At 29.0% G+C, this 17,417-nt stretch overlaps 1 protein-coding gene across 3 annotated transcripts in view; it reads right to left on the reverse strand.

Annotated features, from left to right (window-relative positions):
* Positions 1-1,108: 1,108 nt before the first annotated feature.
* The window catches only part of LOC136974090 (integrin alpha-PS1-like), a 50,537-nt gene continuing 34,228 nt past the window's right edge, over positions 1,109-17,417 (reverse strand). For 2 of the 3 annotated variants that reach the window (XM_067268885.1, XM_067268887.1), the window contains exons 7-27: positions 13,693-13,777; positions 13,508-13,607; positions 13,333-13,421; positions 13,056-13,210; positions 12,834-12,938; positions 12,513-12,741; positions 11,965-12,114; positions 11,810-11,889; positions 11,586-11,730; positions 11,437-11,514; positions 11,288-11,367; positions 11,118-11,198; positions 10,908-11,010; positions 10,715-10,834; positions 10,545-10,604; positions 6,078-6,104; positions 2,915-3,049; positions 2,729-2,848; positions 2,551-2,655; positions 2,356-2,484; positions 1,109-2,284 (exon numbers count right to left, since the gene is read on the reverse strand). In XM_067268885.1, the coding sequence (XP_067124986.1) occupies positions 2,204-2,284; positions 2,356-2,484; positions 2,551-2,655; positions 2,729-2,848; positions 2,915-3,049; positions 6,078-6,104; positions 10,545-10,604; positions 10,715-10,834; positions 10,908-11,010; positions 11,118-11,198; positions 11,288-11,367; positions 11,437-11,514; positions 11,586-11,730; positions 11,810-11,889; positions 11,965-12,114; positions 12,513-12,741; positions 12,834-12,938; positions 13,056-13,210; positions 13,333-13,421; positions 13,508-13,607; positions 13,693-13,777 (2,257 nt within the window). In that variant the 3' untranslated portion in view covers positions 1,109-2,203. The remainder of the gene's footprint in view (positions 2,285-2,355; positions 2,485-2,550; positions 2,656-2,728; positions 2,849-2,914; positions 3,050-6,077; positions 6,105-10,544; positions 10,605-10,714; positions 10,835-10,907; positions 11,011-11,117; positions 11,199-11,287; positions 11,368-11,436; positions 11,515-11,585; positions 11,731-11,809; positions 11,890-11,964; positions 12,115-12,512; positions 12,742-12,833; positions 12,939-13,055; positions 13,211-13,332; positions 13,422-13,507; positions 13,608-13,692; positions 13,778-17,417) is intronic. The other variant, XM_067268886.1, reaches the window with a different exon arrangement.

Below are 17,417 nucleotides of genomic sequence, written 5' to 3' on the forward strand. Positions count from 1 at the left end.
TAAGGGGTGTACGCTTGAATCCTTGCCTATATTCTCCTGCACCTGTAATAGGCGGAATATTGTGTTGTGTATGATTTTAATAAATTCTAAAAATTTAGTCCAGTTACCATATTTTAAAACGAGTGCTGTGAGTGCAAGACATGCATGCTGCTTTCCGTTCCGAGTTTGAACTAGCTTGCATATTATATTGCTGAGCTTTGAATTTTGTTTACATCATAAAACTAAGAACTACGGAATAAACCTGCTCTTCGAGATGTTCTCTTTAGACTTGGTTTTATTCGTATACGGCAACGCGACACGTAGGCAATGCTTCCCGGGATCTTTTCCGGATTTTGTTCGTGTTAGTAACACAAAACTCCGTGGCCAGGCGCAAACCCATAACCAAGTGTTCCGTGATTTTATCCACTGGGCCATTGGTGGGTTCGAGGTGTTCTGTCGGATCGTGGCCGCATACCACTTGACTCGCGCGTATGTTTCGACAAGAGTTTGTTTGATTTAAGAACTGATCACGAACGGCGGCACCCGCATCGTACATTATACAAGCTTCAAACTATGATTCAACGCCAGATCGGCACTAACTTTGTCTCGGGGCCCACCAGTGGCCAAGCGGTTCCGTTCCCTGAACACTGGGAGTTCGGTCGTGGGTTCGCGCTTCGCCCGGGACGGGCTGGCCACGTGGAGTTTTCAGGGTTTTCTCCACGTCTGTAACGCCCGAATAAGGGCCAGTTACCCTTTAAAAAACCTCCCGGAAGGCATTATTCCCCGCGTAACGACCATCATAAACGCATACTATTACATAACAATTACGTCACACTTTACCACGGGGACGATATAGCCTAGCTCGTGCCCAACTATCCGATACAAGACAAGAAACTCTGCCTCGAAACAAGGTACGCCCAAGGCTTGTTTCGAGACCAAGTTTCGGCCAATATACGACGAAGTTATACAAGCCAAAGAAACCAATGAGCTATATTTGTCCATTAGTCTAGAAGTCGTAAATTTTCTATTGTTTATCGACCGTGTAATTTGGAACCTCTTGGGGATTAGGAAAGGTCAACACAGACGATAAAGGCGTCTACCAATTCATTCATTCCAAATTCGAACAAAATTAATTTTTATAAACTTTATTATAACAATTATTAAATTTTAAAACCTTTTTAAATATAGCATAGCAAAAAAAAGACAGGGCCGAAGACACTGTGGCGAACGAACAACTATTGAATTTCGCACTTCCTCCGTTAACATACCGCTACAATCAACAATTTTGGTAACCGCGATGGCCGGTCCGAATTTTGGCACAACCTGGAGTGAATGCGGGAACCGGGTGCCGATAGTCTGTTCGGTTTCAATATTTACACGTAGCACCAGATTCTAGAAACACCTTAACGACGTACGAATTAATTGATAATATAAAGCACCCGTTACGGCAACGACACTGGTAAATTCTGTTACGGTTTCGAGTAGACAATGAAATGGCATAAATTTTCGTTAACAAAAGCAACCTGGCTGTCTGCAAGTCGGGAAGATTTCTGGCTACCTGCAAACCTGCGTAGATTTTTCCCTGAAGTTAGACGTTAGCTACAATGGAAATTATACAACTAAACTGTGAAAGACGACCGAATTGCCCGTGACCATCTTGAGCACTTAGTGGGCCAATGGCTTGTGAGTTTACAAAATTGCATCCGAAGAACAGAAATGCGCTCCATTTCTCTTCTTCGAATTTCTATTATTAAACAGTTTTCCTTTTGTAATGGATCTGTACAATTGTAAATATTGTTTTCGATAGTATCTAGCACCGCTAGATTGTCTAAATTAATATAAATAGCTTTTAAAAAAATTGCTAGTAGCACTAGTGACCTTAAAATTCGGGATAATCGTGAACGAATCTGTACATCCATTACGACCGCGTACAAAATGTTCGAAAGTTGTATTAAAATTTCTGGTAGTGCGACCGAAAAATTGGTTTAAGAGAACTTTCTTTCCATAGATGGCTGTAGTCCATGTTCCGCTTCACCAAAAGATGTCATTTTGGAAACAAACTTTGTATTCCGTGTTAAGTGACGAATGACACGTGGAAGCGTGTTGGCAGTTTTTTTCTAGAATTAAATAGTTTTTTCTTTTTTTTTGCTTTGGGATGACGAAACTTTACTCTCAATATCCCAAAGCGGAACAGTTTTTACAGCTTCTACGTGCTCCGTACGGGTCATATGTTGTTGGCTTCTTTTTCTTTATCACTCGTTTCTGCAGGCATGTACCCGGGTTTCCTCCTCTTGAAGAATCCAAACTGAAAAAATATTTTTTTAAATTAAATTTTCTAATAAATTTTTAACAGATTCACGAGAAAATTCTACTTACTTTCCACAGACATAAGATAACGATGATTAACAACAACACTCCTCCGCAAACTGCCAAAATGATTATCCATAATGGAACGGGTTCCGGTTTTTGATACAGCGATTTGTCGGGCTGAACTTTGCTCTCCGCCTAAATTTGAAGGACCCATTAACACTAACAATAGCTATCTAATTACACTAGTGAAATAAACTTTACCATTGCCCTGTCGTTTTCTAAATCCTTCTGTTTGATTCCGAGCTTAGGATCCAGATGGATTCCGCCTCTAGATATTATCCTGACAAAATTTACGTCTCTGTAATCCTGTAATGACAATTACGAGTGAGATATAAATTCGGAAATGTCATCCGAATACTTATTTTGATTTGTTTATTACCGAAACAAAGGTGCTGCTCCACAGACGAGACCTGATGACAATTCGAGCGCTCTTCTCCCCATCCAAATCCTTTATGAAGCAACTAAAATTAAAACATTGCGCTGTGCCTATGTTGCAATCCTGCAAAACTTATTGATTAGCATCGAGTGAAATCGTCACGTGTAAATTTGAAATTTATTAAATTACCATGGTGACGATCTTCACCATCTTCCCCTCCATCCTAAGTTCTTCCGGTTTTATTACCACTTCCCTCTTCTTTCGCTGGCGCGGAGCAGTTTTCAGGCCTTCCTCCTCCCCCGTCAGATTTATGTCCGGTTTTTTCTGAAATTAACTTTTCTTTAACACACATTATAAAATATATTTTAAAAAATGTCAGTAGCAGTCACGGTTATTTAGCACGGTAGCATGCAATTATGTATAAACATGCATTACAAATTATTGCGAACGAAGAAAAAGATCAATTCTTCCCAGTGTATTCCGACAATTTTAAATGCAATAACATTAAAAACGTGAGCAAAAATGGTTTTCTGTTCCTTCATACGTAATTTGCATGAACAGAATTAAAAAGTTATTTATACAAGGTGGCCCAAAAAGTTAACGATTTAGTCTTTACACTGTCTTATTCAAATACTTAAACTTGTTCAATAGCTAAATTACAGCAGGTTAACAGTCAATTTACAATTCGTATTTATAAATGCACCAGGACGAACACGCACGACTTTCGGACCATCCCTTATATACAGGCTGTATTTTCCTGTTTAAGTTCATAAAATCCATTCTAATTTATTAGTTTATAGATACAGATATTTCAATAACTTCTTCCGCCGATAAAACATTTCCTTTCTGTCCAAGAAATTTTTGAATTTCAGAGAAAGGAAGAACTCTGACATAACAGATTAATATGGAACATATGGTAACAATTTGAAGCAGAGTTTGTGACATTTTAGCCACCACAACTTTAACTGTGTACTGGTCTTGATGAAAGACACTGTTTCCTTGGCCATTCCCGATCTTTAGTTGTTATTGCCTTGTTGTCCTTATTTCAATTAATCCGAAACACACAGTTGTAAACCAAAGTATATGTACAGGAGGCTAAATAAAGAAAGACTGTTTTTCGGTGTGAACTAGTACCCAACTTGCTGCGTTATTGCTTACATCAGTTTAACTGTCCTACTAATAATTTAAGTCCACGTTGACAAATATAATATTAATTCCTGATCTTTATTCACAAATTTTTTATTTTAATATTTATAGGTTAGTATGCTTATAGTTTGACTTTTCAAAATTGATCATAGTCATCCCCGGAATCCTTAAAACTGACACTATGATTTTACCGGTCAATGGGACTCTTCTCTTTCTTCAAAGATTGAAAGCTAATTTGCTTCCATTGCTTTGGCTGCTCTTTTGTTACTGGTTTGTAGTGACGATCCAAGTCATATCGATAATCACAAATCTCGTCAGAAAATAGCTAGATTCTTCATAACATGCTCCAAATAATTCTTTAAAATATTAGTTCGAGTTTTTTTAGTATCAATAAACATGGCACTCATCTTCCAATTGTATTCTACCCGAAAATTAGCACCTCTGATGTGCTAATTTTTGGGTAGAATACAATGTACCCATTCAGTTGAGATGCCCGTAACCTGGTAAATCTCACACGCTTCAATTTGGTGGTCCTGCAACATTATCATAAAGTTTGTTGATTGTTTCTTCATTCCTTGCTGTTGACAGTCATCCATTTTGAGGATTGTCTTCCCAACTCTCTCTATCATGTTTAAATAGATCTGCCTGCTTTTTACACCAAAAACAATGGAGCAAACACCTAACATATTATCCTTACTTGCTTCAATTTTTTTATTTCAATTACATCATTAATGCATTATAATTTGAATAAGTTTGAAGATTTTGTAGTGGAATACAAACATGACACACACATTTTAGTGTAAATGATTGGAAGTCTTGTGGTGTGCATAACAGAAAATCAACAGTTTTGGTGTTATGTCACTAATGTTCTAGGTCAGGGTGTCAGACAGGCAGCCCCCGATGTGATTTTTTGTGGCCCGTGGCCATGATGCTCTGAAATTAAATAAAACGTCTTACAGATCAAGATTAACTGATAAACATCTATCTGCTATAATGAAGATTGTTGATTGACAGATATTGGAAAACTAGGAGGAGGAAGATAGTGCTGGCAAATTTCTGGTGAGAACGATTAATTTTAGTTTTATAAATATGTACATTAAATAAAATAAATGTTTAAATAAAAGCAACACTATAGCAATAATATATTGTTGAGTTGAATTCACTGAACTACATAATGTGTTTTAAATGCCCTATCTATATTCCTGCATTCTCACTTCAAATTATAATTTTAAGAAAATTTGTAAATGTGACATGACCCACGTGAATCTTACCAGTCGCATTAATAACTCGTTGTTTAAATGAGTTTGACACATCTGTTCTAGGCAGTAATATATGATGCATTGCTTTAGTTATAAAATTTATATCTTTAATGATATCAACATGGTTATAAGCTAACTATGACACATTTCAAATTTTGAAATTTATGTATAGGGTCTTTTTAAAATATCTTAACAAATTTTTGAGAATATTCTCTACAGCCTGTTCTGATCAAAAATATTGTATAAATATAAGGTTGGAAGACTTCCCCTCTTGAGCTATAGCTCACTTTCAGAGTACTAAATCTATTACCAATCATACTGTTGAAAATAAACCTTTTATACAGCATATTTCGACTGCTTTAATTAATCATCTTCATGTTCAGAAAAGAAAGTTCTAAATTTACACCGTGTTACGTTGCAAAATGCATCATATTTAAAAATTAGTGCATGTTAACATTTCACAACTTTGAATTTTGTTTCTAAACCTGAAGCTGATTAATGTGGTAAAAAATGTTAGTGTTCTAAATAAATTTGCCTGTTAAAAGGTTTGTTTTCAGTTTTATGCTTTACCCGTTATGATGCATTTTCCTCGGAACAGTTTTTAAAGTTTTGCTTAAATATTTTAGAAATACCCTGTATAGAATAAACATTAATGTGTAAACATAAATATATATCTAATAAACTTTTATTTTTTCGAAATTAAAATCAATTTATTTTGATTTTAATACAAAAAAAAAGAAAAATTAATTAGCATATAATAATAAAAATAGATTTGAAATTTTAAATTTTCAAAATTACATGCATTAAAAAACATATAAAGCAAACAAAATGTAGCATGTCATGCCATGCAAATGAACAAAACAAAACAAAAAACAAAAAAATATCACAAAACAGCACAAAATTACAAGTCAAAAATGTCTAGAAACATTTGTCCGTGACTCACTTACTGTCGGTATCTGGTATATTGGATTTTCCTGATTGCACAAAATGTAAAAATTTGAAAAAAAACATTCTTTAATTAAAACATACCAATCATCTCAAAAAATCCATAAATTCTTACATTATACAACATTTCAATTCTGATAATTCATGAGAAAGAAAATCACTTTCTTCATTCTACTATTACTAATGGCAATTAAACTAGATTTTACATATTTTGAGTTTCATGCATGCAGCTGAGCACATTCATGATATACTCAAAAATGCAACATGATGTCTTCTGATAAAATCATGCTGATGGTTCAAAGTATGATAGCATAATCAAAATTTACTCATGCAGATATAACTAAGCTTTTAATCTACAAAACTGAAAAACTAATGTTTTTCTCATTAAAAATAAATTGTTAGGTTTTCAAGAAATTTTCAACTTGAAAATACAATTTATTGTAATGACTACAGAACTGATATGTTGTCAAAATAATCAAATAACAACTTAAAAGTATCTTTAAAAGTCAAAATTTTCATGCGCATGGAATATCATGCAACTGAAACATGAATAAATCATTAAATTTATAAATGTATTGGATAATTTTTAAAATATTCATAAAAAATGAGTTATAAATTATTTTTGAATTTATTTTATCAGTATAAAAAGTTCACCTTTTATATTGATATATATTATTTCTCTTTATTTAAAAAAATAGGCTGAAATTGTAATTTGAGATCATTATTTGAATTTATAGTTGATTTTAAAAAACAATTAATTTATTTATAATAAAAACTAGCAATAAATTTTCATTAAACTCCTTTTTATAAATGAAATTTGATACTAAATTTTTAATTAATAATACTAAATATCTAATAAATTTTTAATTTATTAGATATTTAGTATCAAATTTCATTTATAAATTTACTTTAAAAATATAAGTATATAATGTAAATTGTATCTTAAAAAAGTCTTAACAAATTTTTGAAAAATAAAGATTATAGAATAAAATTAATGTTTTGAATTTCTTTATCCTAGATATTTTCAAAATAATTGATAAAACTGCTATTTGTTGTATCCACACAGATAAAATCAAAGGAAATATAAGTGTAAAAACCTTGGAAAATACTACTTTACTTTCATAAAACATCTACAACTGTCTCTAACCTTACTCAAGAAGTTAAATAATTTTTCATAATGTTTTCAAGAGGAACTCCTTCATTGATTGATTCAACACTATATATCGTTTCTTGGCTTCTACATAATCTTGGTAATTTGGGAAATATGATTCCATGTTCCACTAAACATTTCTCTTTAAAATGTTATGATAAATAAAATATTTATGAATCTTTGAATGAAGTTTGACACAGTTTTATATGTTTAAACTCAAAAAATATTTTACAGTTATCTGAAACAAAATTTCTAATAAATATTATAATTGTTTTTATAGTAAATAAATAATAAAATGATAACACAATTATCTGAAGTTTATATTTTAATTTATGCAAAAATAGAGAGGAAAGCTTTATGCTGTTTTTGTGGACTTTCAATCTGCTTTTGACACTGTTAATCATAAAATTTTATGGGCTCTACTAGAAAGAATGGGTATAAATAAACAGTTTCTTGGCCTTATTATTGATATATATTCCAAAGCTACTGTAAGAGTGAAAATATTATCTAAAACAACTGATTCATTTGGTGTCAACATAGAAGTTTTGCAGGGTGAGGTTTTGAGTCCACTGTTTTTTAATTTGTATGTCAATGGTCTGATAGTGCAACTTGTTAAATCTGATTTACCTGGGATTTCTCTCTCTGATCAAGTTGAGACACATGTACTAATGTATGCTGATGACACTGTAATTTTGGCTAACTCTTCACTAATATTACAAAAGAAAATTGTAATTCTAGAAGAATTTTGTCATATCTATGGGTTATTTATAAGTGTTTCAAAAACAAAGCTAATGAAGCAATGGTATTTAAGAAAGGAGGTCAAATGTCACCAAAGAAAGATGGTTTCTTAACAACCAACCTTTACAGGTTGCTTCAAATTATATAATGGGAGTTTTATTTTCATCTTCTGGACAATTCTTACAAGCTAAAAATCATAGTATACATAAAGCTAAAATGGCACTGGGTTCTGTGTGGCCTATTCTCTCAAGAGCAAAAATTAATTCTTCTACTTATATAAAATTATTTCATTCTATGATTTCATCTGTATCACTTTATGTCCCCCTACATGGGCAATCACTTACTATGATAAACTGGAAATTGTCCTTGCTTTATAGTTTAGGAAAATCTTCATGTTATATAATAAAATTCCAGGTGTACATGCTGTGATTGGAGTTTGGAGTTTCCAGAATATCAGTAATTACAATAAAAGTAATAATTTTATTTTGGATACATCTTTTAAAATTAGACAATAAAAGTTGTGTTAAACTAGCATATGATAAATTTCATACATTGTGTTCAATGACAAATGATTGCACATATAATTGGGCATTGGCATTGCAAAATCTGTTGGATCAACTTGGTCTTTCTTTTTTATGGTTATCTCAGGATCCTCATCTGATCGAATGTTATCAACCATTAATTATAAGACTGTGCTATGAACAAAACATCAAGAAGACTGGTCTCTGTTAGAAAAGAATAAGCACTTTCTATTATATTGTAGCATTAAAACAACTTTTATGTGTGAAGACTATTTGCTTATGGATATAAGTTATTATGTTAAATGATTAATCCTTCATTTGAGATGCGGTCAAAATTATATCTTAACGTATAATAGCAGACTAACAATAGATCCTGAAAAAATATATAGTAAGTGTACTATGAAAGCATATGAAACTTGAGAACATGTATTTCTTCACTGTGTGAAATTTAAAGTTAGTAGGAGCAAGTATTTAATCAGGTTTAAATCTTGTAAAGATATTATTAATATATCATCTTTTTCAAAAAATGATTATTACTTTATATTTTATTTTGTGATATTTTGTACTAAATTATTAACTTGTGAAATTTTATTCCCAATTTATTTTTATTTTTATTATTATTACTTTTTGTTCTTGTTATCCCTTGTACCAAAGTAAGGTTCATACAATAAAGATTGACTGACTGATTGATACTTTTTAATTTATAGGTTTTTTTTTTCTTTAGAAATTACCATCAAATGTTTCAAAGAAAAATAGAGACATTATTCTTTAGTAAGTAAACAAAATTAAATTTTGTAAGTTTTCTTTATCAGCAATTCAGTTAATAAAGAAAACTTTTTCTATAAACTAACTAGTAATTATTTATTGTGACATCGTCACAATACCAGGCTGCAATGCTCTCCACTTCAAATTAGTAGTGTCTTGCCCCTGTACATCATACTTTTCCTTTAACAATAGAGTCATGCAGGTCATCTATCTAACTCCTTTCAGGGGAAAACGTTTGAATTGAAATAACATGACTTTCAGTTTGCATCAGAAGTTTGTGTATAGTTAATCAGGGCCTTCTGCCCGTAAGGTTTACATATCTGGTCTTGTCTTTCATCTATCTAACTCTATTTTCGAGATTAAGGAAAGACGGGCAGACGACAGTGGGAATTTATAGGTCTACAATATTTTCAAATTGCAGCCCAATTATGGATGAAGTTTTATCCATATAAGAGAAAATATAGTTAAAAATACATTTTTTTTTAATTACGTGATTTAAGCATTATGCAAACTACATGAGTTATAATGAATACCTCACAAAAAACAATTTTTATTAAAATCTAAAAACACAAACATCTAAATCCATAATCTGACATTATAAGAACAATGTTTTTATACATTCATCTGCCAGATCAACAACATCAATAGCAATGTGTCAAAATGAAAAATTTATATTTTAAAATTCCAAAAATATGAAAAAACTCTAGTTAGTTACTTATATTAAACTAAACTTCATATCTTCAAATATAATTTTAATAAGACATTGTCCATTATAAAATTAACAAAAACTTCCAAAAAAAATTAATAAGAAAATGTTGGAAAATGAACCACTAACTAACATTTTAATAAAGTACATTCTGAGAGTAATTGATTTAAAATTGATTTTTAAAACAAATTTTGAATAAAATGTGTTTAGATATTAAATATGTTACTAAAACAGTTTTAAACTGGGATTAAAAATCTTTCTTTCACTTAAAACATTAACAAGTAATGTAAATATTAATGAAAACATTTTTATTAATTTTAAGTATGATACCATTTAAACTGGAATTTGTGTTTACAATCAAACAAAACACTCTTTTTAAGCCTATAAATAATAATTGCTCACTAGGTAAAGAATATATAATTATTGTTTTTCTTTATTTGAAGTACATTACCATGTTTTTAAAGTTTTAAATACTTATATATTTTAAAATATTATTCTATACGAAAGACATTTCTTACTGATCTCAAACTACAACAAAACAAATTTAAAGGTCTTTCAAACTAATTTAATTATTATTTACAAAACTTACTTTATATCGTAAAGGATTAACTTGACCAGGTTGCATTTTACAGAAACCATTTCCACGTATCTATAATATAGAAAATATTAATATATAGCTTTTTTATTTTATGCCTATTTATGATTGATTATGAATATTCATTAAATATGTAATTAATGGCTTATTTATCATGTACTTACCTCTGGAACCTCAGTCATATACAATATCCATTTTCCTTCTTCTCCTTTGTTTGCTACTTCATATGGCCAAGAAAATACAATTTCAATAGAACTAACTTTAGCAGGACCATTGTTGATGAGCTAAAATTATCAAATCCTCTTCAAAAAACATTACTCAAATTTTATAATCTGTGAATATAAACTATTCACTTACAAAATAGGTATGATCTACTGGACTTCCTATATCTTCCAAGTATGTTATTCCAGTTTCACCTACTACTTCCCCACCATAGAATATCTGTTCTTTGTCATGTCCACTATTGCAAAATTTTGTTTTTATTTAATTGTATTTTATAAAAATGTGAAATAAATTTGCTTATTGTTAAATATATAGATATTTACATTAGGTGAATTAAAATCTTACCCTCTCAACTCTAATTCTGCAACAATAATAACATCTGCATCCAAAGTTAAATCATCTTCAGGTGTTAATTCAACGCTTGTTCTAAACGAAATATTTTTTTAAAATTAGAATAATGAAGAAATATATTATTTTAAATTTTATAATAAAATTAAGAATATATTTTAACGTACGTATTAACTTTTACTTCAAAATGAAGTTTTTTTTCTTCGGGTAAAATATTTTTTGCACTAAACCAAATTTGAAATTCAACCTGAACATAAAAGATTATTTATTAATTTTTATTAAATAAGATACTTATTGAGTGTACAAAATAATCTACCTCTCCTGATTCCATTGGATTATTTAATTCACATTTTAATACAGATTCCATTGGAATACAATTCACAGGGTCACCTTTCTACAAAAATGAATTAATATTAGTAAATAATGTTATTCATTCTATCATTAAGTAATGAAATTAATACTTACTATCATTTTCTTATTTCCATAAGTCAAACTAGGAGAATGAGTGACATATACTGTTGCATCATACGCAGATTCATTAGTGTTTACAATTTTAAGAGACATATTAATAAACTTTTCTCCAAGAGGAAATTCAAAGATATTGCCTTTCCTAATGAACAAATGCAATAATGCATGAAATTCAATTATAATTATAAAGAAAAACATTGAATAATTCAAATTATTCTCACTTTTGCAAATTAAGTTCAGCTTCTAAATGCAAATCACATTCACAGATTTCATTTGAACCACAAGCTTTCAAAAATTTGGCCTAATGTGAATTTTAATCAGTAATTATATATTTGTAAAGAAATCAATTGTTTATTTGATTATTTTAAACATTTACCTCAAAAACTTTTGATGCTTCAACTTGATTTAATATTGGATATTGATTTATATCTGGAAGTATGCTTCCTTCAGATGGCATGATAGGATCTTTCTGAATCAAACTATATGTCATTTTAAATTTAATAGGATTTTGGATGTCAGATTTGTTCTAAAAAATAATAAAATAAATTTAAATTTGTCAAATTAAAATATAAATAAATATCAGTGTTTTCAACCCATGTTCTGCAAACACCAGTGTTCAGCAAACATGCCCTGAAGGTTCCACAAAGAAAGGATTTTAAAATTTTATTGCAAATTTATTTTTTAATGTAGTACAGCATAATACTTTATTCATAGATACTTCTATGTTTACTATTTTACTCAATACAATAAAGTTTATTAGTTTATTGCTTTATTGTTTCATGAAAATAGTAAACATGGAATTGCTTATTGAGTTTTGAATATATCAATGCTAATGCTCTGCATAATAAAAAGTATATAAATGGGGTTCAGCAGCCTCAGACAGGTTGAGAACTACTGGTATAAATTAATGTTTATGACATTTACCTTTAAATATACAATTTCATCAAAACAAGAAAGTTTATATACATTATCTTCTTTTACTCTGATATCTTTTGTCACAACATTTGGTGTATCTCTCAAAGAAGAACCAAACGTTACACGATAATATTTTTTTCCTGTAAATGTTTCTGCCTCAATTCTATAACGCAATTTAATACTTGTCCCTTCAGATAAAACAGATGAATTGAATTGGAAGCATGCTTGAAATGAAAAGCTGTAATAATAATTAAAATTAATTTAATAAATATCTTAAATATATTTTTCCTTCAAGCATTATTTTATTAGAATGATGTGTTTAGTTTTTACCAAACAAGATCAGCATCTCTGTCAGCTGGACATCCAAGAACACTTGGATCTATGTTAGTTAACTTTCCTTTCACTGACGTTATAATGTTGATGATTGGACGTGCTCTAAATTTAAAAATTCACTCTTAAATGATTTTTATATATGTATTTATATATTTAACTTATTAAATGTAAGCATTACTAATTTTTATTATAATAATTTTAATAAGAAAAATATAATACCTTAATAAAATAACTGCATCACTATCATATGCTCCTACAAGAAGATCAGAATATCCATTTCTATCCATATCCATTCCACCAGAAAGAGAATATCCAAAAGTTGTAATATTTACTCTAGACAATACTTGTTTAGGAAAATCTTTGGCATAAATTATCTATAGTATATACAAAAAAGATTTATAAATTTTTAAGGCCTTACATTTCAAATGGTATATGTACTATTTTTATAATTTAAAATACAAGAACTAGCATCTTTTCAATTAATGATTTAATATACCTGTGAAGGTTCTTTACGAAGACCTTCTGAAGATCCTAGATAAATATACACAGCACCTTGACCTTCATAAGGAGCTCCAACAGCAAGATCTGTTGTAATTACATTTTAATTAAATATACAAATTTTCATTAATAATTCATAATAACTTTAACTTGTTCTTCTTAAAAATACTTACCAACATAACCATCCCTGTTTATATCTCCAGCACTAGCAATTGCAAATCCATATCTGGATTCCGGTTTCCCTGTTAATTTCTCAGGCTTTCGTGAAAGACCCTGCAATAAAATATAATATTTAAATATTTTTTAATATTGTATCAACTTTAATTTCAAGTAATTTTACTCAAAAATCTTTAAATACCTCTTCATGATTCATATAAATATAAATGGCACCACCTTCATTTTTATCATAGTAAAATGGAGCACCAACGACTAAATCAATGAGTCTAAATAAAATTTGGATAAATTAACTACTGTTCTAAAATTCACATTCAATTATTTTTACATTATGCAATAATTGTAGAGTATCATCATCAATTAATTTGAGCACTTATGATAAGATGACATTATCTTATTACAAACTATAACCCAATTCTTATTACCAAAGTAAGCCTGAATTGATGAATTATTTTTGGACTACATGATAAGTAATTATTAAATAACTAATATTGACTTTCTTTAGACTAAATTTTAATATTAATTAATTAATAATTAGTAATAATATAGCTAATGGTTAAATGGCCAAGGCAACTAAGGTGTCAGCCCACTACTCTGGAAAATCAAGAAATAAGTCCGGGTAATTAAAAACTCCAAGAATTTTTCACGTTCCATCCTGTGTATGTCAGACCCCAACTCTCACCATCCAGTCACACCCATGTGGACCCAACTAAACTCACAATGGGTATGTAAAAGGCTCTCTTAGTACACACAGTTAAAAAAAAAACTAATAAAATAGGTCAAACAATGTAAAAATGTAAGCTTACACTTGGCAACATTATTATTTACTACAGTTTATATTTCCTGAAAATCAATTAATATAATTAACTAAGATTGCTACATAATTACCTAAATTTAAATGACATTTCAATAATAAAATTTACAGAATAATTCAAATTAATATCAATTAGAATTATTATTATTTTTTAAATGAGTGTTCATCACTTCCAATTGGAATAATATAGTATCATATACAACAACTTAAACTTATATTTTAACAGTTTAATAACTATTAAAAGTTATTGATAAATAAGTTTTTATTAAAATGTATTAATTAATAAATAATTAAAACATAATGTTTTAATTCAAAACAAAAACATTTCACAGACATGTTACAAAAATAAAAATATTTTAAAAGGAGAAATTTTATTTAATTTAATATGCTTTAAAATATAATTATAAAATAGTGTAAATCTTTCTTCTACAATCATTACAAAGTTAAAAATAAAAATTTAATGTCATTTAAAGATGTTGATATCAGCAAAAATTTTTCAAAAGTACACAATCAGAGTAACAGAAGGAGAATATAATGGATATGTATGCTTTTTCTCATTTAATATCACAATCTTTGCTTTCTTGTAAATTCTTGACAGATTTCGAAATTAATATTTGTAATTTTTATTAAGTTAATAAACATTGTTAATAAAATAATAAAAACTCTTAAACAGTTTTAGAAGTTTTAAATTTAAAAATATTTAAATAATTACTTAATATTTTAACTTTGATTTTACTTTTCATTTTATAAATTTAAAAATTAACTAGTAATCAATTTTTTAACGTGCAATTGTAAGTTTAAACTATATTTTTTACACATATTGTAATATTAAATATTAGATACATTCATACTCAATGTTTTTCTTTGTAGAATTGATTAAAATTTATTTAATGTTATATTTATAAGCTAAATATAAATAAAATAATAAATAATTATATTAAGTAAATTTTGTGCAAAATAATTAATTCAAAAAGAAAAAACTTATTTGTAGAATAAAAGCATGTATGTGTCTATGCATAGTGTTGTTAAAATAAAATCAAATATAATGATTAATAATTAATAATCATAATATAAAATTTATATATACACACACCCACATATATATATATATATATGTGTGTGTGTGGGTATTTATATATATATATATATATAAATATTGTATTGCACATGAAGATATCATCATATGAATTATCATAAGAATCATCATATTAAATATAAAAAGAATATTATATTCAATTACAAAATATTTGACAATAATTTTTGGGATCCAATAACTTCAAAAAAACTTCAGAAACAAAAGTGGGCCTGTGTAAAAAATTGCTAACACCAAATTCAATAATGATCTTACTAATCTTAATCAGTTGCAGATTTAATAATTACTAAAATAAAATCAAACATGAAGAAGTAACTTATTTTAGAATTATAAAAGAAAAGCTATCAACTTTTATCATCTCTAACAAACACACTTCATTCTATTATTTTATAATTTGAATTTTTCTAGTAGTTTTGATGATCTGTTTGATTCTAAAAAAAATATATCAAGAATATAAATTGATAAAAATATAGAAAACAGGATTAGTAACTATAATAATGTCACAAGTTCAGAAGAAACACTAAACAAAAAAAAAATCTCTTCACAATTTGTCCTTTTCTCCACACCTCGAGATCAAATAAAATAGTCTAAAGAGGACCACAACAGAGTTTATCCTTATTCTTAGGTTCTCATCCACTCCAATATTCAGAACATGCTATATCAAGATCACTGGGATAATAACTATTTTATTAAAAAGATTTATTTCCATTTCAGATTTACATTTCTTCAAAAAACTGTTAGATTCTAAACAGGATTTTGGTATATATAGCATAGTCCAATATTGCTTAACTTACATTACAATACATTACCTTTTTTATATGTCTATTGAGTACCTTAGAAGTCCAGTAACAACAATACTTTAATGGATAACTAACGTTTGCAACCGTACCCCGGTTTTCCTCAGCTTTTTAAACCAGTAAGATTTGAACTTGGAATGCAAAGTACAATATTTACAAATTATTTTCAAAAAACCTATGGGATGTATGGAGCATGTTCAAAACTTATTTTAAAATCTATGGAACAATCTACGTGCATATAGACAACTTTTATCCATATATATTACTATAGCAATAGAAATATATCATAAACAGTGAATAATACGATATAAATAATAGTATAGAAAAAGGTTGCTAACTGCTAGTGTTGCCCGTACCTCCATGCATAGGAAACCTTAATGACATCATTTGTGTTAATACAATTGCCATGCAAGCTGGCTTGTAAATTACAGGAGCACACATAAAGGGATTTAGTATACATCAAGTCCACAAAGTGCTCTATAAGCAAAAGATTACCGGAGCACAGATATGATATCGCTAACAAAAGGCATAACACCGCCCTATCCACCTATGCCACAGACCCCAACATATAGGCAACCCCCATAAAGCCAAACTGGTCAGATTGTCACATTGAAATGAACACCTTTGGAACCTTGAGGCATTAGAAATTTACAAAGCCGGCTTGCATGGCAACTGTATTAACACAAATGATGCCATTAAGGTTTCCTATGCATGGAGGTATGGGCAACACTAGCAGTTAGCAACCTTTTTCTATACCATTATTTATATCGTATTATTCACTGTTTATGGTAATATTGACCATGTTCCTGTATCATTTGGATCTTGTCAAGCAAATTTTAAAAGATTATTTGGACTTGTGGCATGACATTTCTCAAGTCATTCCAAAAAAATTAAATTTTTTTCAAAAATAGATTTTCAAGTGGCCAAGGAAATGCTTTCTCAAGGTGAATTGTTCTTAAAACACATCATTACAGGTGATAAAACATAGATATACACTTTTGACATCGAAATAGTTCAATAATCAAATGAATGGTGCTCAAAAGGTAAAGCAAGACTGAAAAGACTACATCAGAATTGAAGAAAACAGTACAACTGAAGAAAACAATCAACATGATGTCATAAAACAAAATTCACTGCATGTCTTAAAGAGGTTTCACAAAAACAACTTTAAAGAATGTTTCAAGAATTGAAAAAAATGTTGACCT

This window comes from Centruroides vittatus, unplaced genomic scaffold, assembly GCF_030686945.1.
Source record: "Centruroides vittatus isolate TY-2023 unplaced genomic scaffold, ASM3068694v2 contig_341, whole genome shotgun sequence".
Lineage (NCBI taxonomy): Eukaryota > Metazoa > Arthropoda > Arachnida > Scorpiones > Buthidae > Centruroides > Centruroides vittatus.